Raw genomic sequence first — 22266 nt, 5'->3', positions numbered from 1 at the left:
ATTTGATGGAAGGACTTCTAAATAAAAAAAATAAAGGCTGTTAGTCTTTTTGATCTTGGTTATTAGCCATCCTTTCTTTGATTTGAATTTTAAGTTGAATTTCATTAAAAATCTTCAACAGTCTTTTAGTTCACATTAAGCAAATTTTCTTCTTTATTTCTATATCATTTGTGAAATTAATTAGTTTCTAAGATTTCTTCCTCCATTAAAAAAAAACCCACAACCCTAAACCAAGCTTACTTATTTGTTGGTCAGATATCTACTAAAAACTTTCTGACTGATGGGGTAAAAGACCCCCTTTTCATGCTATTAAATAAATAGTATACTTCTGCTTTCCTGTTCAAGAACTACTGATCATGAGGCTGCATATACATACTCTTCAGTCATGTTTCTTCATCCATTACCTTGTCACTGCCTGAGGTATCAAAGCATTTCTTTTGTTTTTCTTTTTGTTAGTCGCTACATTTATGCTGATCCTCTCCATTGCAACATGACATACCTGTTTATCAGGTTATTGAAGGATGATTTAAAAGAGTATACATATGCAGCACGCCTCTCAGGTTTGGTCTATGGCATTGCATCAGGAATGAATGCAATACTTGTAAGTAAGAAAAGATCGCAGGAGGAAATGAAACAGCTTGGGAGTTGTTGAGCTTGGAGAAAACATTGGACTTCTGCATTTCTAAATGAGATGGTTAATGATTTTTTTTCCTTGCATATATCTCATGAATTGAAGGCAATGCAAGACTGTATTTTAATCAGTACTGAGTGACCTGTTTAAGATTGCAGTGTCTTGTGAACGTGTGTAGTGCAATTGTTGCATTCTGGTTCACATTTTTACTTGTTGCATGATAATCTGGAAAGCAGTATTGCTGGTTTCTGTATAAAAATATTAACTTTTCTGTTGAATGAATCCTCAGCTTTGCAGATTTTGTTATAATTATCTAATTCTACTGTAGTGAGCTGTGGAGATGGATTGTGCATGTGTTCATTAGAATGCAATGCTGGATATTTATGCCTTTGTTTTTATCACATTTTAAAATCTGCTATAAAGCATTGACAATACTTGATAAATACTGGTATTATGGTAAATTCTTACTTCTTATTCAGCTTCTCTTATGAGATTTATGATAGGAGATTTTAGTAGTCTCTCTTGAAGTTTGGTTAAAAGCTTTTGTTAACCACCCTTATGTGCCAGAATCTGTTTTGAAATTTCCTGTAGAAGTGTTACTTTCCAAAGCATTTTAGCAGAAGAATGTACTCTGTATTGTCTTTACATTTTCTACATGAGAGAGTGCTGCATTTTTTAAAATCAAACACAAATATAATTTCCTGCTTGCATTCACCTGACTTACTGCAAACATGAGGTTAACCTCAGTTTCAAAGCTTGCTGATGTTTGTATGATCAGGGTTAATTCCTTAAAAAAAAAAAAAGGTCGTAATTTTATTAATTTTAAGTTGCAGTTATTTTAAATATTATTTGAGAACTTAACTTATTAACTTAATTATTTGAGAACTTAATATTATTTTCCATATTGTAAGAAGTTTTATAATTAATAAGTGTAACTTATTAATGAGTATATTGATGCTTTGAGCAACGGCAGATGCTACTCTCAGAAGTCACCCATGGTGATTGTTGAACTCTTTGGGTTCCTATGCTAATTTAACATACCAACCTTTGTCATAAATTTATTTATGATAACTTTGTCTTCAGATCCATTGTTAGCTATGTTTCAGCAACTACAGAACAATATATTCTTCCTACTGAAAAGCAAGGATTCTATATGTTGGTTTATGTTCTAAAGTTTAGTTTTACTTCTAATTAAACTGCACAAATCAAATCAAATTCCTGGTTTGAGATACCAAATTTTGAAGCTTTTCCCTGCAAAAAAAGACCTTTTAATGCCTTTTTGCCAGAGAAATTTTCTATAGCTTGATGAAATCATACAGTCATTTTTAAGTTTTATGTTATTTTTTAAATGAGTAAGTCTATTTCATTTATGCTTTCAAAAATATATATGATCAGATCAATGTGTCATCACAATTCTAGGATGACTACCTTGATGTTTTAGCTCAGCAGCATCCTGGTTATAAGGTGTGCTGCTGTTTATAGCTCCCCTTTTGTGTAGTATTGCTTACTTCCCCTTAAATATTCTTTGATCAAGAACATAGATATGAATCAAGGATTAAAGTAAATCGGACAAGTAAATTTTAGAAAGTTGTGAATTCAGACCTCACTACTAAAGTGAGGAAACCTGGATTAAAACCATTTCAGTACTCCAAGACTATAATCATTAAATATCTGTATTCTGAGTACAGTTTACTTACACCAACATGAAATTCCATGAATTCTGTGCATTTAGAACTCCTGTGCAAATATGCAACAATCTATTTGTCAATGAGTTATCTTTTGATGGGTAAAAGGATTTAACTGAAGAATGATTAAATGTTCTGTAATGGTGAATTTAGCGTAAGTATTGAAAAGCACATTGCTCATGGCGTTGTACAAGACTTGGTAATGGGTTTATTCTTTTATTTTCCACATTTAAAGCAACTTATGCACTTTTTCCATAGCTCTCTGTGAAAGGTTATAACGACAAGCAACACATCTTGCTCAAGAAGATCATTGAGAAGATGGCTACTTTTGAGATCGATGAAAAGAGATTTGAAATTATCAAGGAAGCGGTAAGCTGCATGAGAAATTCCCATTTTGGAGTAATTGACAACTGAATGCATTGACCTGGTAGGAGATCTGAGGGCTGACAGTCTGTGGAAATAGAGGGTGAAATGCTGCATTAGTGGGACTTCAGATGGTTTTTTCCTTTTTTGTGGCTGTGAGTTTCTCAGAGTTGTGTATGTAACATTCTTTGGTTAAAAATAACTGGTCCTGGAATCTTTTTTTAGTCAGTCTTTCTTATGATGTATCAAGGAAGCACAGCTTGCTTTGGTAGGAGTAGAAATCAAAGTAGGGGGATGGAGGGGAAAGTCTTAGCTTTAAATCCTTTTTGCAATTTGGAAAGGCTGCAGTAGGAATTAGGCATAAAAGAAGTGGGAAATAGATGAAAGGGGAAAGGAAGTGTTGAAAAAGTTAGCAACGTTTCTTTTTCCTGGATTTGTCTTGGCTCCTGGGCCTTGATCCTTTGGTGCAAAGGTAACCACCTGGTTTAGTATGTGCTGATTTCTAGCAGTTACACCAGCTGGGGAGACTTGCCATGTCTCTGCCAGACAGATGAGGGAGATCCCAACTTTGGGCTTCTGTTTGGAGCAGACAGAAGGATACATCCTCAGCAACCTGAGGCATGGTCACTCATGCCCTGAAATGAGTTACTTTTTTCCTACATAGGAAATGCTTACAGCGTGCCAAAACTATTAGTTTGCACTTTCCAGTTTCTCTGGTAGAGGAAAAAGGTTTTGCGTATTTTGTAAAAGCACAGCTGGACTAGAAAGGAGTTTTTTTGCAGAAACTCCCTGGTTCTTCTCTCATACGTCCTTTATCCATGCAAAACACGCAGAGAATTTTCCAGATGCTCCAGATTTTGTCTAAACAAGTCACCCAAAGTAGGTGACAGGGAGAAAAATACATTTTCTATTAGCAGTATTCCCCCACCCCTGGTCAGTCATCATAGAAGGTGAATTTCCTGGGTAGAACAACTACCCAGGAAATTTGATCTAAACTCCTGTTTACTGCAATAATTTAATTTCTAGGCATTAATTTTATGGACAAGTTTGATTTCATACACTTTTCAACCATCTTAATGGTTTCTGCCTAATCCAAAGGCTCAGAAGACTGCATTATTACTAAGGTGATATAACACAATTTTTTAGAGTTCTAACAAGCAAGGGAATGTTCTCTATACCTGAACTGTATATTTTTGATGTTGAGAGTACAGTGTTAATGTTTAGAAGTCTATTTCTGTATTTCTAACTTGCACCTGATTTTTTTTGCTTTAGTACATGAGATCACTTAACAACTTCAGGGCTGAACAACCTCACCAGCATGCAATGTATTATCTCCGACTCCTGATGACTGAAGTTGCTTGGACCAAAGATGAATTAAAAGAAGCTCTAGATGGTAATGTTCTGCCACTTTATTGGTTTTTCCTTATGTTACCTAACTACTGAGGGTACCTGTTTTGAACTCTGCTCACTTTTGAAGGGAAACCCCTGCAGTGCCAGGCCTGAGCTGATGCTGGCTGTGCTGCTCTTGCCCTCCAGTTTCAAGAGAGTAAGAGTAGTTCATGGAAAAGGTCTCAAATGGCAAAACTTGCAGATACAAGTTCAGGCAAAATTTTACTAACTTTGGGGGTACATGAACCTGGATATGGTGAATCCAGTACTTAATCAACATTGGTGAAATAATTTTTCTCTAGTTGACATCTTACAGGCACACTGGAGTGTATCTGCGTTGTACTTCCCAGTGTGCAAACTATTATGTTTTTTCCATGGTTGGGGAATCCTAGCTTATGTTTCTGTAGATAATAAAGACCTGTAGCTAATAAAGAAAAAAAAATGCAGTTTCTGTAGATGATGGCAACAATAATAAAACTATATATAAATAATAAAACATTGTGGCTCTTAACACAAAGTAGGTGCCCCAGTATATTTGAAGGAAGAAGAAATTTTTAATTATGAGATTTAAGTGATTTTTCAAGTCCAGATGGAATGGGGTTCTGAGCAATGAGCCTAGTGCATGGTGTCCCTGCCCATGGCAGGGGTGTCAGAACTAGATGATCTTTCAGGTCCCTTTCAACCCACACCATTCTGGGGTAACTCTGTGTTTGTAGAACTGAAGAACTTTTCCCTACCTGTATTTTACTGTGTTGTATTAAAAGGCTGTTCCTGGGACAGTTTGCAAAATGTCTTGTAATATCTTCTTGGAATACACCAACATTCTTTTCAAGAAGAATACCTGACTTTAGTATTTGTGGGATTTGATTCAGAGCACATATCCGTGAATACCCCATCCAACCATCATTCCTCTTAACTCCATTGATTCTATAGGTTAAACTGTATTTTGCACTATGTATGAAAACTGCTTTGCAAGGACAGGCTCTATAGAATGTGTGTGTATGTGTTGTGCATGTGTCCTCTAGGATATATTGCCAAAATATTTTTCTTGTGTACCCTTTGTTCCAAAGTTAATAGCAAAACGCTATATTTGAGTTGAAGTTCTTTTTTTTTAGTCTGAATGGTAAATGCAGAGAGTCTTTCTTGAGCATTATAAACTACGTGCTGCTTGTTTAGTAAATAACTAAGGCTTTTCCTTGGAGCACCACCTGAATGATTGCAAGTGTGTTCTCTGGAGAATGAGTGTTTGTTCAGCATGATTAGAAAGGCAGCTTTTTTTAACTTTTTTTTTTTCCCTGAATCTGGGTCAAGACAGCATGTGAATTCTAAGTGAAATAAACTATATGGTGAGTGCTGCTATTTAGACCTGGAAGCATTCCAGTGCTGCATTTTTAAGGAGAGATTTCACTTCTTCCTAATGACAGAATTCTCCTCCTCTGAGAATGCACTGTATCTAATGATGATTTAGGCCTAGGTCCTTCATAATTTAAAAATGCATTTGAGTGATTTAACTGTCTAAATATGTATTGTAGATGTCACCCTTCCCCGTCTCAAGGCCTTCATAGCACAGCTGTTGTCACGGTTACACATTGAAGCTCTTCTCCATGGCAATATAACAAAACAGGTTGGTTTGATACTTTCTTAATAAAACATTTTTTATTTAAAAGCAGCATAAAAATGAGGCACTGGTTTAATCTTTGCAGCTCTTGAAGCAGTTATGCCAAATGTGATTTCATAATTTCACTTTGTACTTTTTTATCTTTATAGGAGTATGAGAGTGTAATTTTTTCCACTTTAGCTTTAGTAGGCTAAGTGCTGCCTCTATATTGCTCTTGGAAATTTAATAAAAGCAACTTAGGATTTGAAAGTCTATTTTATTTGAAAGTCTGTGTTGCATGTTACTGTGATCAAGCTGCAGAAGGAGTGATGTGCTGCAAATCTTGCTTTTTTCTACTGAAAACCTTCAGAATAACTAGCAAAGATTTAAGAATCCAGTATCCTTCCAGTTAAGTAGTTTGCACATAGCTAAACAGGAATGGTGGACCATGAAAAAGCCAAGTGTCAGCTCTCAGGGGAATGAAACTCAGAAAACATTTGTTTTGTCTTCCTTTAAAATAGTAACACTTTGTATTTGCATATGAACTCATAAGAAATACTTTAATATATGTACCAATACAAATTCTAATACTATTTTGTATGTTTTTTGTTCTTTTTTCATAAGGCTTGTTTAGAATATTTTGTGTTAGAACAGCTCTGGGATAGTTTACTAGCAAGGGCTGTTACGGACAATGCTTGTGACTGCTGAGTGTATGGAGGAGAAAGTTAATTTGTAAAGTGGGAAAAAATAAGATAGGAAGGAGCTAATAGCTTGGAGAGACAAACTTTTCTTTGTCAAGAATGCCTCTGAAGTATTTGTTAAAAAATTTTATAGAGTGTTCTTCTTGCAGAGAAATTTAAAAATAGTCTCTTTTTCCTTCCTTATCCCTTACATGTTTGTATACAAAAGTCAGTTGCTTTTGGAAATAGAACTGAGTGCCCAGAATTTTTTAGATTTCCATGATGATGCAGTTATGTCAGAGAAGTGTATTCTTTACTTGACATAATGGGTGGCTATTGAAAGTCCTACTGCTAAAGAAAACTGGGAAAGATATCCTGGTGTACCCATAGCTGTGTAATGTTTAGAAATTATCTGCAGACCTCCCTCAATAGAAAGTAGAAAAAGTTGTCTGTCCTTCAGTACCCATGATGTGATAATCACTGATAAAACTCAGCAATTTTAACCTGGAGCTAAGAAATTTTTCCAACTAAAATAAATCAAAATTTACATTGTCATGTGACACCTTTCAATCATGAAAAAATTTTTCAGTAAATCTGGACTTGAAAAATTAGATTTATATAGCTGCTTGGAATTCCTATTTTTTTTTTTAAATTCATTCTGATGCTTGGGCTTTTTTGACAATTTCTTTTATATATTTGCTGTAAGTGGATGCAAAGTAAACTAATCCTGTTCAGAACATCTGTCTGAGCAGTCTTATTGTCAGTATTTTAATATGATGACTTGACTGAAAGAATAAATAGTCTTTTTCTCTAACTTTTTAAACTGTTATTTTTAGACCTCTGTCTTTTTGTCTTTGATACTGCATGGGGGTTTTGGAGGTGTTGGTAGGGTGTATGTTTATTAAGTTTTCAAACCTTTTGCATGTTTTTTATAAAATCACTTGTGTTGTGAGTTTATGGCAATGCAGAATGAGACATTTTAGCTTTCAGCCAAAACTACTTGAGCAGGTTCCTGTTATTTCCTGTGTGCAGGCTACAAGAACACATAACCCTTAAGAGATGGAGCTATTGAGGTTAAATCCTTGAATGAAAGTAATGACTTTGGATTTTTTTCACTCCTTATAGATGTTTTTCTAATTCTTACTGTAATCCATCAAATAAAAGTATTTGTGCAATGAGTCTTAACACCACCAACACATCAATGAAATGCATCCTTTACCTTAACCATTTGTTTTCTTAAAATTTTCATCTACTGAAATGCCATTTGCTCTCAGACATTAATTTGAGAGATATTTCCTTTTCACTTTGAAAGATGAGCACATCAAGTAGTGGAGGGAAAGTGAAAAAAACCCATTGATCTTTAATTTCAGAAGCACTGGGGAGAATTGGGAGTAGTTAAATGTGTAGACAATTTAAACATGAAGAAGACACAAAAAAACTCTTGCCCTCCATATTCACTCTTCCTCTCATCTGCTCAACTTCTACTGTATTTGTATTGAATTACAATATCCCTGCTTTATATTTCTGATTTTTTTCTTTTCTCTCACAGCACCATCAGTAATTGGAAAGTCTTATGCTGCTGTTAAATACAGAGTAACTAATGATCATTAAAAACCCTTTTATGTTTTCTTTTCCAGGCTGCATTAGGAATTATGCAGATGGTTGAGGACACTCTCATTGAGCATGCTCATACAAAGCCACTCCTTCCCAGTCAACTAGTGAGGTACAGAGAAGTGCAGCTTCCTGACAGTAAGTTAAATGATTGATTTATGATATTTAAGGCACATTAAATTGAGATTCTCCTTGCTCACATTTTAAAATGCATATTACTGTGCTGCTAGGAGTGTGTTTTGAAGTCGAACTTTCTTCAAGTATTCTGAACTTAAAATTCAGAAATATAGTTAGGGTGTGGCTTTCCTGATAAATTTATGTACTAATACATGACCTTTCTAGCACACTTGACAATTACTTGGATTTCATTTTTAATTTGTGTATGTAAATTGGACTCCTTGGGATGACGTGGATGATCTTTTGGTGGCTGCCAACCCACAGCCCTTCTATGATCATACAATTCTGCACTTTAATTCCAAGTCAGTTGTTATAATTTATGGAAATAAGAGCCCTGTCCGAGTCTCTGCTACACAGAGTATATACATTTGAGTAAACACCATTCTTTGAGCATTTCTGAGTGTCAGTTGACCATTAAGAATTGCATGTAATGGCTCTTTGCAAAAACAAAAAGCTCTTACACAAATAATTTTTTTTCCTTACACAAAGTCTTTTGGTCTTGTGTTTTTTTACTTCCATAGTGAAAAAAGTGGTTTTTATAAAAAGGAGATTCAAGGTATTGCTGAGAGTGGTGACATATGTAGCTCTACAGATAAGATAAATTACCCCTAGCTGATTATCTGTGGGAACTACCATATACAAAAGAAGTTGTTGGTATTAAATGCTGAATTATTTTTAATGTTCATAATAATTTCTGTCAGATTATCTTTAGAAACTGTTTACACAGTAGAGCCTATGCAGAATTTCACTGCAGTTCCAAAAATACTTGCTTGAAGAGAAGCAGCCAGTTTCAATTTACTTGCTAATATTTCCAAGCCGTAACATTTTGATGGTAAAATGATGCATTATTTTCTTGTCTTATGAAAAGTATGCTTTTAGTGGAAATTCTGCTTTAACAGTCCTAAACCACTTATTATAAGTCCATTCTACAAACCTTAGCCCATTATGTTTTTAATTGTCAGCAGTAAGAATGTACACTTGAATGAACTTCCATGTTTTAACTTTGTCTTTTAGGAGGTTGGTTTGTATATCAACAGAGAAATGAAGTTCATAACAACTGTGGCATTGAAATCTATTACCAGACAGACATGCAGAGCACTTCTGAGAATATGTTTTTGGAGCTCTTCTGCCAGATTATCTCCGAGCCGTGCTTCAACACGCTGCGCACCCAGGAGCAGTTGGGTGAGTTCTCAGCAGCTGTGTGTGCACACCAGTGCCACAGGGACCTGGGGAGGTGCTCTCTCCCTGCTTTCTGAATGCCATTTCAAGGGCACTTGCTAAATGCAAATCGTCTTAACTGCTGATGACTCAAAGAAATTCTCTGCACAGAGTCTAAAATAAGAACAAGCAGGCATGATTTTTAAGATGTCTGAAATATCTGAAATCAGCTCCAACTCAAAAAAGTGTGATCACTGTGCAGAAAACTTCATGTTAGAATTTGCCAAAAGGAGATTGGATCAGTCCCCTAAATTTCTTGATCTTCTTAAAGAATCAATAGTAGTTTGATGTTTCCTCCTTGTGACTCTACTTGTAGGTGCACTTCAAGATTCGTAGAATCACAGAATCATTTAGGTTGGGAAAGACATCTAAGATCACTGAGTCCAACTGTTAAATTGTAAGGCCTAAATTAGAAATACTGCTGTGTGGCTAATGGTAATCTACTGTATTGGTGAAGACCTAAATACATTTCAGGCTTTTTAAGACTATAGCTGTTCACCAATAAGTACAAATAATTGTTACCTGAACCAGTAAGACTGAGAACTGGCAAGGTTATTCCAAACAGAGTAAGAAGGAGAGACAGAGACTTTGCATGACAGCTCACATGATTGTAATACTCATGAGGAGGAGTACAGGTTTTCCAAAGGTGAGAAGCAGACAAATATTTCAGTGTCATGACTGCCAGGGATGTCAGGCAAGATTAGGGTTTTTGTGAGCAACTGGCAGAACCAGCCATACAATATTCATCACAGCAGTTTCAACTACCTGTGTATGCCTGCTGAAAATAGGATAGACCCAGGTTATTTAACAGGATTTTGAAATGTTCTGGTGGCTGGTTTTGTATAGAAGTTGAAAGTAACAGCTGAAGTTGGGGGGGAACTGAGGAAGAACCAGTTTAGTCCAGCACTTCATAATTGCCAAATAATAGAGCTCACGACACTTAGGAGGGGCTACAGAAATATCATCAAAATCCAGTAAATTTCATGGAATTGTTAATAAGATTTCTGAGAAAGCTTAGGGAAAAAGAAGTTAAAGAGTTAGAAGTTTGCTAAAGAGTAGAAGTAGTAACGAGAATTCTTTCAATAAATGGTTAAGCAGTATGAGAAAGTGGGGGAGAAAAGTTGGCAATGATGGATAAAAATCAAAGTGTTCAAATCATTAAAATAAAAATGTTCAAATCATCAGAAAATTCAGGATGGCTTACTCAGTTTTGACTTAATAAATACTGGGGATCAAAGTTCATGTCTTACTTTTGAACAGGAAAATAACAGATTAGTCAGATTAAATTAGAAATTTTTAAAAAGTTCAAGGTGTGATGAGCTCTGCATTCTATTCCAAAGAATGAAATTAGGAAATCCTGGAATTAGAAGTCTTATAATGGAAAATGTGTGGATGATAAGGTATTGGAAAGAGAGACACAGCTAAATGCTACATGTTTCTTTTTAAAAAAGGGAAGAGAAAAAGCAGGGAAATTATAAAACAGTCAGTTTAATTCAAATTCCAGGAAAACATGGAATAAATTTTCAAGCTAGCTCTAAATTCATAGAAGGTAACTGAGAGACTGTTACTGAAGTACCTAGATGGAAGAACTACACATTTGGGTACAGGAGTTTGGAAGGTCATGACTGGAGAATAGAGAATAGTTCATTTGGAAAATGGTGCTACAGACCTCTGCTCTGATCCAGTCTTCCATGCTGTATTCATCAAAATTCTGGATGATAGAAGAGTGAGGGTATTCACTGAATTTTCAGATAATTTGGGAGAGGCTGCAAGTGTGTGGGAAGGTAGAGTTAGAATTTAAAATTAGTTTGACATTTTGGAAACATGACTTGAATGAAGACAAGATGCAATTTGTTAGGAACAGTTTGGCAGGAACAACCAATGGCACAGATACAAGCCAGGAAGCAACTGGCTAGGTAGCAATTTTGTAGAAAACTCTGCAGGGTACAGTGGATCAGAAGTAGGACATAAATCAGCAGTGTCATGCTGCTGTGTAAAATGCTGGGATATATAAATGGAAACATTCAAGATGCACTCACAGTAATACTCCTAAGTTGTTCAGATAAAAACTTTGAAATACTGTCACCAGCTTTGACATGAGCATCAGGAAACCATAAGAAACCTATAAAACAGCCTTTAAAAGACTGTTACATGATAGACTTGCTATTAAAAGGGTAGAGGAAGACTGAAGAGAGGATTAGTTGTTCAGATTAGAAAATCATGCAACAAAAAGGAAGGGAAAAATACTTTATCTAACTCGTAAAATGGGAAGTAGTGATCTTACATTACAGCAAAGAGAATTCAGATTGGATGTTATGAAAAAATAGTAAGTTTCTAATATTGAGTCTAATGAAGCACTAGAGTACAGCTTCATTTCTGGTAACCCAATCCTGATGACAGAATTTCTTTTGTTTTGTCTTAGTGTGCCTCATCTCCTCCTTGCCCCTCCCCTAAATAGATATTGACCTCAGCGAAATAAAGATGTTCTAAAAAAATACAGTGTCACATTTTGAAAACCTACATTATTTTATTTATAATACAGAATTAAGTTAGCATAAAATTGCCTTCTTGCCAAGCATGCTGCATTTGGCAAATTCAGTGCTGTGACAAAGGATTTCTTTTCATTTGTGGCTGTTCTTGTTTTGCCAAGGTTACATTGTGTTCAGTGGCCCACGTCGGGCAAATGGCATCCAAGGACTGCGATTTATTATCCAATCTGAAAAGCCACCACACTATTTAGAGAGCAGAGTTGAAGCATTCTTAAAGACTATGGAGAAATGCATAGAAGACATGACAGAAGAGGCCTTCCAAAAACACATCCAAGCTCTAGCAATTCGTCGTCTAGACAAACCAAAGAAGCTGTCTGCAGAATGTGCTAAATACTGGGGAGAAATCATTTCCCAGCAGTACAACTTTGACAGAGGTAAGACAAATGGTAATTCCTTTAAAACTGAATGCTCTAGTTTGGCTGCATTTGTGACTGTTGAGTGTCATATTCATTTGGGAACAACTGAAACTTTTACACAGCCTGTACATAATTTACTGTCTGTTTCCCTGTGATGCAGTCAGAAACACACTGGCATGCCTGACAGTACACACATTTACTTGAACCCTATTTCTCTTCGCATCGTGCAGTTGTTTTGAGGGAGTGCTGACAGAGGCAACAGCAAGTATCTTAACTAACATGCAGTCTGTCTCAGCTTAGAGTGGATTTGAAGAAACACTAATTTTTTTTTGTTTTTTTCATCTGTGGTGCTTTGAAGGTTATAGGTTTGTAGGAGACCAAATGAGATCCAGCTTCTAGTATTATTACTGGAAATGGACTGACATTTATTTACTGTGTGGTCCTACACAATATTTAAGTTGTATTTGTTTAAATACTTTAAAAATGTATTTTAAATTTTAAAACATTGATATACATTGCTAATACAGTTAGACACATTAGTAATACAGTTTCTGACATTAAAAAAAAATCATTTTATGCACAGATCAGTTTTTCCTGACAGCTTCATGTCTCGACTCTTATTCACAGCTCTAATTTTCTGTCTTCATGCATAATATGCTTCCTCCATAAAACTCATTCTGTATTCTGTGGCTTCTCTTCTGCATTATGTGTACCATATTGGCTTTCCATGATAGCAAATACAGTCTTTGTGCTTCATGATGACTCACTGAGCTGATTAATAATGAAGAGTTTTGACTTGTCATCTAGCTTGGTGTAGAGAGAATAAGAGCTACTGAAAAGTTTCATGTGTGAGCATAAGAAGTGGAATTGAAATTATCACTTCAAGTATTTTTTTTGTGTCTGATGAAATAGTGTGGGGTTTTTCAGCCTTAAGTGTTTCTGATTATACCATAATTGGATCAATAGTATCTCTTTGGAATTTCTGCTAAGTGTAGCCATATTTTTGATACCTAAATTCTTCTTCTTATTTCCCTTGACTTTTGTATCTTTAATTCCCCTCTTCCCACTAGTAATTTTATGTCATTAATTATTTTAATATGACTAGAATTGTCAAAATCAGAAATTCATATCCCAGCCTTTAGCAGTGAAAGGATTTTTTTGTTTGTACATTTTTAATATTACTACTTTTACTGTTTTCTCCCAAATCTTACCTAGTTTTCCAAACTGTATTGTTGATTTTTTTTATTTCCTCCATATAGATTTTCATATTGCTTGGAGCCTGCATTACAGGCTTGTTGCATGTGTTTCTTCCTTGATCTTCTTGCTAATCCTAAGAAAAGCAAGCACGCCTACAGGAGACCTTCCTGCTTAAGCAGCACTGATATTAGGTGATTAGTCCATGACAGTTTAATTAATATGAAGGAATGCAGCAACTGAAACATATTGTCCCCAATATCTTAAAGGTGGGACTGCTTCTTAAGGGGTATGTAGGCACCATTCCTTAACATGTCTGTAAAAGTATGTCCTACCATCCTGTTTCCTAACTCTGAAAAAAGCCATCTATAACCTGTATTAGAAATGTGTAGCTGATTTGAAGGTCATATGCAAGAGCAGGCATATCTGTTTTAGCTACTGAATAGCCCAGAGTGCAATCAGTATTCTTCAAACTTGCATATTTTAGTAAGTCAAATCAAGTAGACACATTGAAGTACAATTTTCTGCCAAGGTTCTACTGACACTTTTAGTGAAGTAAGTATTAACTTGAAAGATAACAATGAGAAGCTTTTCATTTGCAGTCAATTGCAGCATCTGAATTTGAAAGAAGTATACTTTGTATAAGCAGTGTGCTAATAACCAGCTGTGATCTGCAGACTTACTCTAATTTGTGCTGTTGTTGTGCAGATAGCATTGAAGTGGCTTATCTGAAGACCCTGACCAAGGATGACATTATACAGTTCTACAAGGTAAGTTAGTGCAGCTAAAATGTTACTGAGAATGAGATGGAGTACAGCTGAATCTTATTTGGGCATGCTCTGAAGGGATATACTGACACCTGTTTTAGGGAGGTGGTAAAATGGATGCTGGTGTCTTTTATTTCCTGAATGTTACTTAGTTTAATAGCAACTGTAAAAATTGCACAGAATGATAGGATTTTGTTGTGGTTTTTTCCTTGCTGGCTCTTATTCTTGTTTCATTATCTTTCCTTTGTGGATATAAAATGTGCTGCTCTGTGACCAAGCCTCGCCAAAATTGCACATTTGTTCTTTTATCTTTTTCTTCAACCAATCAGTGATTCAGCTTATTTTATGGGAATGAATTGTGAATAAAACAGATAATTTTGAAGCTTCATTCACTGTAAAATCAGTAGGGGTTTTTGTTGCTCTAATGGTTAGGCAGAGCAAAGGAACAGCATAATGATGCAGTAAATGTACATTTTAACTCAGATGGATAATGTAAGTGATTCAAATGTGTCCCTGTCCTGTCCGTGTCACCCCCCACCAGTATAAAAAAAAACTTGGGCATCATTCTGTCTGGTTTTTAATGTGTAATAGATGATGGTATTTCACTATATTGCAAAGTGCTCATGGAGTTTTATTACTTATGGAGTACTGGTGGCTCAGGGAGTTCTCTGGAAAATAAGATCAACTTAATGTCTTCAGAATTCATTCTTGGATGGAAAAATTTCTGCCTGTGAAGAAGCATGGGCATGTGTGTGTCTGTCTTCTTTTTTCCTCTCTTGGGCAGAGGGGGTTGTTTACTTTTATTTTTTTTAATAGTACTATAGCATACATGAAGTTGTGCAGCAAATGCAAAGTTAGTAAATGGAATTTCAGTACCTGGTGTTTAATAAATTAGAATTTTTGAAAGAGTATGCATATTCTGGGTTTGTAGGAATCTATACTATTTTGCTTACACCAGTGCTCAATATGTGATTATCCAGCATTCCAGAGCAGAAATAACAGGCTAGTTTGGATAGTCAAGCTGAATTTAATGAGTGTTCAGGGTGATGTGCTTCCAGGAGGCTGCTAAGGGATTGAAAGTTCTGCAGAGATTTTAGGTTGCATTCCTGATACTATGATAGTTAATGGCTGTATTTCTGTTACTTACAGTTTTTCCAGGCAGTACATGAATTGCTTAACTTGTTTGTAAAATAATTCAGGAGTACTGTATGGATGACTTTTAATAATAGTTGAAGGCACATCCCAGAATTCATCCCCTATTTTAAGGTTTAAATTAAAATTTAAACTCTTTCATTCTTTTTGTTATTTTATAATGTCTAAGGAATACTTCCTAAACCTGAAGGACTTGATATTTTTTACTGTAGGTGCTGTTGGCAATAGATGCTCCCAGAAGACACAAGGTATCAGTACATGTCCTTGCAAGGGAAATGGATTCCTGTAAGTATTGTGCTGAATATAATATTTAATCAATTCCTGTTCCAGCAAGTGATAGTTACAGATAGCCATGTTATATCATACAAATGCACTGTAAGAAAAACTCAGCTTTGGAGATAATGCACCTTTCAGAGGAAGAAGGTGGGTTTTATCCTAGGTGTACTTCACATGGGCCCTTCAGATTTTTTGTTGATTTTTTAGACAAGTTTTTCGGCTTATCAATATTCTGAAGTATATTGATAATAAAACAATATATCCTAAAATACTACTTCTGCTTTCAACAAGATATTTTCAAACAAACATTAAACTTTGTAATAGTCCTACAGGGGAGCAAAACCTCCAACCAGCCCCAAATTAGAATGTGCACTTACCAATCCAGTGTGGGCATTTTTTTGCCGAACTAGCAATGAATGCCCATGATAGTATTTGAACACCCTCAAAGGGGAAACAAACAAAAACCAAAACCTCTGGGAATAGAAAACATTTTATTAAAACTTCAGAAGGTCAACTTTTATTTGAGTTTTATTTTGAAGCAATATAGATCAGTTGTGCAATCTAAACTGTATTGTTCCATTTTAGAATTCAAGAAGGAAAAGGCAAGAAGTGTTTCTGGTTAATAGAAATAAACTGAGAGGAAAAACTTCTAAGGTTTTGCTTGCAAATCTTTCACCATTTTATACTGAACTTAAATTCCAACAAACATTTATTTGCAAAGTCAAAAATATTAAAAGCTGGTGTGTGGTACAGAGAGAAACTCATACTGCATGCATGTCATAAAAACTCTCTTCTGCCTCAGGACTGATTTTTATGGTAGCGTAAAAATTGTGGCTTTGCAGCTGAGTAAGGAAGACTTGCTTCAAAGCACCTTTCCAGTTCTCATGACTGGAAATTGCTACATGCAAATAGTTCTAGAACTTTTCCTATCTAGAGAAGACTGCTTAAAGTGTAGTAATTGTATTGCCAGATTGGGTATTACTTGCTTGGAATGGTAACTTCCCAAGACAAGGCTAAGCTTGCAAGACAACCTGACAAGTGATTGCTTACAGAAATTATAACAAGTCCTAAACCAGCTCCCCAGTCCTAAATCTTTTAATCTGGCATTTGGCCTCTCTTATGCTATGGAAAAAAATATTGGAAATACAAAAATAATTTTGGGGGTAATTGGAGTTGGACATGCATGGGTATAGGCAGGGAATACTTGGGATTGCTGTCCAGATTTTTGGTGCCTGGAGAAACCTCTACACTTCTGTAGGCACATCCTTATCAAATGATGTGCTGTTCTTGCACTGCTCTTGTATGTACCACTGGCATTTGCTACTGTGCTCATCATTTGTACTGAGAAGCAGTTTTAAGTATTGGTTGATCAACAGATGAGCAGTTTTTATTTCTAAATTTTCTTTATGTATAAGTAAAAGGAATAAAAGCCCCTGCCTCAGCTCATGTTTTCAGATAAAATAATGGATTAATATCTGTATTTCTAAAGACAGACTTGTAATATAAAAGCAAAATGTTTATAAAACCTTATTTAGTGATACTGCAGATTTAAATATTTAAAAATTTTTATTTTAAATATTTAAATAAAGATGCTTTATTTAGATACCTGTCTTATAAGAGAAAGAGTTAATCAGTTTTGTAAAAGATAGTCATTAAATTATGGTCCCACATTAATTTTTCTGATGTTAAATAGGTCCTGTTGTAGGAGAATTTCCATGCCAAAATGACGTGAACCTGGCACCAGCACCACCACTACCACAGGTAAAAAGAAACAACACACAAAAAAAATCCTAGCCTGCATTTTAATCTAGAGGTTTTGTATCATTAAGTTCAAGTTTATAGGGAGAAACAGACCTCTGGAAATTGCTGCTGTCATGGGGCTGACGTTTTAGCTCTTTTCTACCTGCATTTTTGTCCTCAGTAACAACAGGGATTTTGCTGTTTTCTCTTTTTATCAATTTGTCCTTTTTCCTTGATTCTTTTTAGTCCTCTGAAACAAAAGCTAACCAGTGTAGTAAACTGCACTGGTTATCTGCACTGTGGATAAAATACAGATGACTGTCTGAAAATACTGATTGTATGTGATCAGATAAATCAGGTGTCAAGATAGAGATGCATATGCATCAACAAATTTATCATCTTTGTGTAAAAAACCCAAACAACCCATCAACCCCAGAGCAACAGCAAAACCAACTACTTGGTCATTTTCTCAAAGCTTAAAATATTAAAGCACATTCCTGTCCATGTGTTTATTTGTGGAGGAAACAACTTGGGAAATTCTGTTCATACAAGTATTACAGATTGCTCTGTGGCTGGACAGGACAGCACTGGGTCTTTACTGGACCTTCAGTGACTTTTCTTGGAGGATGGCAGTGTTTGTACCAACAGGTGATTAACTTTTCACAGTGTGGTGGGTCTGTGTTCTTCATCAGAAGAACATTATTTCACCTGTAAGGTGAAATAATTCCTATGAGCAGAAATTTCTGTGTGAGGATATATTAGCCATTATGACTGAAATATTAGAAGCTTTACTTTGTTACTACATCTAAAAATAATAGTACATAGAATAGCTATTGTGGTTAGGATCTCAGTCTCATGTTCAAAGGACAGGTGGGGTGCTCTGAATCAGAATGAAAATGAAAAGATCAGCTCTGCATTTATGGGAGATTTTGATGTTGTTAGCAATGCAGTTACTGCAGTATAGCTGTTTGAATGATATAAATATCAAACTGGTTGTTCAGTAAGAAATAACATTGTATTTTGGAGGTTCCTGTAATAATGAAATGTGAATCACTAATATTGTAGTAAAGAGCAAGGCAGGTCTATTTATATGTAGCTGTAGCAGCAGTTGAAATGAAAAGCCACAAAGGAATTTGCCACTTTTCTGATTGAAGATACTGAGCAGACTTTTTCTTGCATGCACTTTTTTGCAGCCAAGTGTGATTGAAAATATGACAGAATTCAAGCGCAGTCTGCCGCTCTTCCCACTGGTGAAACCACATATCAATTTCATGGCTGCAAAACTGTGAAGAACCCCAATGGATGAAGAAATGTAAATGATCAGTACTGACATGGTTTCAGGGGACTTTGTGATGAACAAAATTATTAAAGATCATTGGGATAAATGGTTCTGTTCATTATGAAAGTCCCAAATTCCTCCTTGGTTCATTTGACATTAGCTGTGTGTTAGGGATAGAGGGTATATAAAAATCAGTTGTGGTCATGTGTCATTTATATTACAGACAACCTGTTAAAAACCAAAATCAACTGAAACAACAATAATAAAAAACTTGTAGATGCAGTATATTTTTAAAATAACATATCCCTTCAGAATTTCATTTTGATGAAATAACCCTCCAGAGCAAATGAAGTTGCTTGAAATGTGCTTGTTACTCCTGAAAAACACCATTCAGTATCCCAATAATTATCTTATTGGGATTTGGAGGGGGTGAGATAAGTAAGTCCTTTTTGGGATGGGGTCAACAATTTTTCTTAAAAATAGAGACTTTCACATTTTTTTGAAGTGACGTGTTGAATGATACTTTTTTAATTGATCCTTAATGCAACCAACATATTTTCTATTTAAGTTTTATGAAGACCAGTGGGGCTGGAAGAAAGGAAATTTGACAACACAGTAATAGGTGAGAGAATTGTCTTAATGAGAATAATTGAAGATAAGGGCATGATTTTAATCTTTCTATACAAATTTGGGGACATTTTATATTAAAACTAGTAAAATGCTGGAAACACTTTATTAGTGCATCTTATTTTTGTTACCAAAAGTGTTGTCCCAGTCTCTTGATACTGTCAACATCCTGTTCAGTTTTCTAGCATTACTGTGAACTGTCCATTTGGTATATCAAATACTTTGGTGTAATCTTTTGTTTTCAGTTGAATATGTGCTGATGGAGAACTCAGTCTGTTTTGCCTCACCTGTTACGTTGGGTCTCAGTCCAGCAAAGCACTCATTAATGCAAATAACTTTAAACACACACGAGTTCTTTACTCAAGAACAGGTGCATGTCAAATAGGGGCTCTCTAATGAGTCAGATACATCATTACTTTGATTCTTGTCTGGGTCCTTCTTGTCCTTCAGGAAGGTGTTTGGGACAGTGCAGTGCTGGGGTAGCAGTGCTACAACACAGCCTGTGCTTCAGGTTACATCACAAAGGGTTTGCTCCTGCTTCTGGGAAGAAGGCAGAACTCAGAAGGATCAAGAACTATGCTGAAATGATGTTTATATATATAGATAGATATATATATTCCATAATGTAGTAAAATGATAAAACAATATAAGGTGTCTCACCAACTTTACTGACTTCTGCAGAGTGGTCTGTGCTTGGGACAGCACCCAAATAGGAAAAGGCAAGGAGCAGGAAGTTCTCCTACCTGTGTAATACATAAAAGAGAGGGCACTTACTGGGACAGGAGAGAGTATGTAAAGCTCTGAAGGTGTATAATCTGCTCAGAGGTGTTAGTGAGAATCTGCTTCTTACTAAAAGTGCCTGCAGGTAATGCCCTGATGGGATGGGCATGTGTGTCAGACATCAGAATCCTGGTGTAGTCAGTGGGGCTGTTCTGTGATTGAATCAGTGTTGGCTCTTACACTGGCTTGAGGCCAGATTAAATGAATGCTTGACAGGGAAAGGGCCTTAAATGGGGTTTGAGAGTCTCTTCTAATTGAATAAATATGGTGCATTTAAAAGTTGATTCAAAGGTTAATGGTACATGTTTCAATATCTTTTTAATAAATTTGGTGAGAGTTTGTGATGTAACCTGTTGCCAAGGAAGGCCACTAGGCATCTTTTTTAGCCTGATGAAGAGAAAAAAAAATAAATACAGTCTAACAAAACCAGTAAAGATGTCTCTGCTCACATTTTTCATGGATACTTCTCATGAGGCTTTTTGCCCTCTTGCATTTCACTTTTGTTTATAGTTTTCCTTTAGTAAAAGTATTTGTATTATATATATTAAAAGATTTGACAACATATTATAAAAATATATATTTTGGGATTTAGTATCTAAACATACCACTCTTATGGTGAATATAATGAAATGGCTCCTATTGTGTGTAAAAATAAATATATATATATTCATGGAAGTATTATCAACTCTTAACAGATTATATAAATAAATTGGAATAGTAGTGTATCTAACACAAGCTAACAAATCATGTTTTCCAGAGGAAAAAAGTATACCCTCAAAGTTCTGTGACTGGATGTGGAAACCCATGGAGTTTTCCAACAACTCTTAATTGCTTTTAAGTGTTCTCCAGCATTTTACAGTTTCTGAGTTTGATATAGCAGTAAATTTTGATAAACTCAGGCATACTAATGGGTTCATTTTAATGGATCCAAAGCTGCAGTGTCTACAAGCAATAAAGAACTACCTAGAATACACTGTAATTCAATTTTAGTGCTTGTTAATTAGTTTATGTAAGAAAACATAAATTATTATTACATAACTGTAATTTTTGCAAGTGCTATTTTAAGCAGTTGATGTGGAATTGGGTGCATGTGACACAGCCAGTATGACAGAGTGCTAGAGTTATTCTGTTTACAATAAACAATCTGAATTTAATGTTTGGAGTTCTTAATTTGTTTCATTTTAATTTTTGCATACTGGTAATGTTACATCTATCAGTCTGTGCATGCTTTTTATTAGACATTAAATGGGATTTTCTGCTATCCAGCTGGACTAGTTTAGGCCAAATAGCATTGCTGCAAAAATGCTCCCAGGCACTTCTTGGGGAGTTTCAGAAAACTTCCCCACGTGGCATCCCACACCTCTTAGGTAGATCCACCTTGTTGCCCTCTAAGTGTATGAAAAGCTTAGTAATATAAAGGTAGAAATATTTGCACAAGACAGAATTTTAATTATTTAACCTGAAACTGTAAATTTAGGGCCTGGCTGCAGCCAGACTGAATCTTGCCTAGTGCAGCTTTACAGTGTTGCTTTGGAGAAATTGCTTTGCCTGGTCATTTCCTTTGTTCTATGCACACCAAAAGACCACATTTCAGAAGGTGAGGAGTGTGTGATTGTTAAAGTAGTGAATAATGTCAGTTCTGGCAGCATAAAGATACAAGTCTGAGGGGACTCCTTGAAGTAACACATGACAGTGAGCAGCATTAAGAGAGACAGGTGTTGTCCTTGGCACTGGGAAGAGTGTCTGGTACTCTCAGGGGAGAAAGAAATTCCAACAGCCCACCTGGAAAATTACTTGTCCCAACACCAGGGCTTTGTCCACTCCCAGTTGTTAGGGGTTGGTGCAAATCTTGACTTACTGACTTTACTGTCTTTTAAAAAATCAAGTTATCCAAATCTAACTAATAGTATTAGCCATAAAAGAATGCTTGAGCTTGTTCAGATTATTTAAGTGCTTGGATGTGAGCAGCCCTTATTGATAACACATTCCACAGTGTAATCATAGCATCTGGAAAAGTGTTACACACCTTTTTAACTTCATTTTTTATTACCTAGCTCTTGTTTTAAAACAGGATCAGCAGAATTTTACCTTTTCTTGTCTGCTTAACTGGTTAGTGTGCTTTTACTGTAGGTCTGCTGTAAAGTGAAAAACCATTATATTTTACATTTTTGTACATTTTTCCCATGTTCTTTCAG

General features: G+C 35.6%; 1 protein-coding gene across 3 annotated transcripts in view; it reads left to right on the top strand.

Moving 5' to 3' along the window:
- IDE (insulin degrading enzyme) overlaps positions 1 to 21225 on the top strand; it is a 53053-nt gene extending 31828 nt beyond the window's left edge. For 2 of the 3 annotated variants that reach the window (XM_063163482.1, XM_063163480.1), the window contains exons 16-25: positions 2575 to 2685; positions 3952 to 4072; positions 5601 to 5692; positions 7983 to 8094; positions 9148 to 9315; positions 12002 to 12274; positions 14159 to 14220; positions 15582 to 15654; positions 17339 to 17406; positions 18579 to 21225. In XM_063163482.1, coding sequence (XP_063019552.1) covers positions 2575 to 2685; positions 3952 to 4072; positions 5601 to 5692; positions 7983 to 8094; positions 9148 to 9315; positions 12002 to 12274; positions 14159 to 14220; positions 15582 to 15654; positions 17339 to 17406; positions 18579 to 18674 — 1176 coding nt within the window. In that variant the 3' untranslated portion in view covers positions 18675 to 21225. Of the gene's footprint in view, positions 1 to 456; positions 602 to 2574; positions 2686 to 3951; positions 4073 to 5600; positions 5693 to 7982; positions 8095 to 9147; positions 9316 to 12001; positions 12275 to 14158; positions 14221 to 15581; positions 15655 to 17338; positions 17407 to 18578 lie in introns of all 3 variants that reach the window. The other variant, XM_063163481.1, reaches the window with a different exon arrangement.
- Positions 21226 to 22266: the final 1041 nt, after the last annotated feature.

The sequence above is a fragment of the Melospiza melodia genome, chromosome 9, assembly GCF_035770615.1.
Source record: "Melospiza melodia melodia isolate bMelMel2 chromosome 9, bMelMel2.pri, whole genome shotgun sequence".
NCBI classification, from domain to species: domain Eukaryota; kingdom Metazoa; phylum Chordata; class Aves; order Passeriformes; family Passerellidae; genus Melospiza; species Melospiza melodia.
This window is presented reverse-complemented; position numbering and strand designations above follow the sequence as displayed.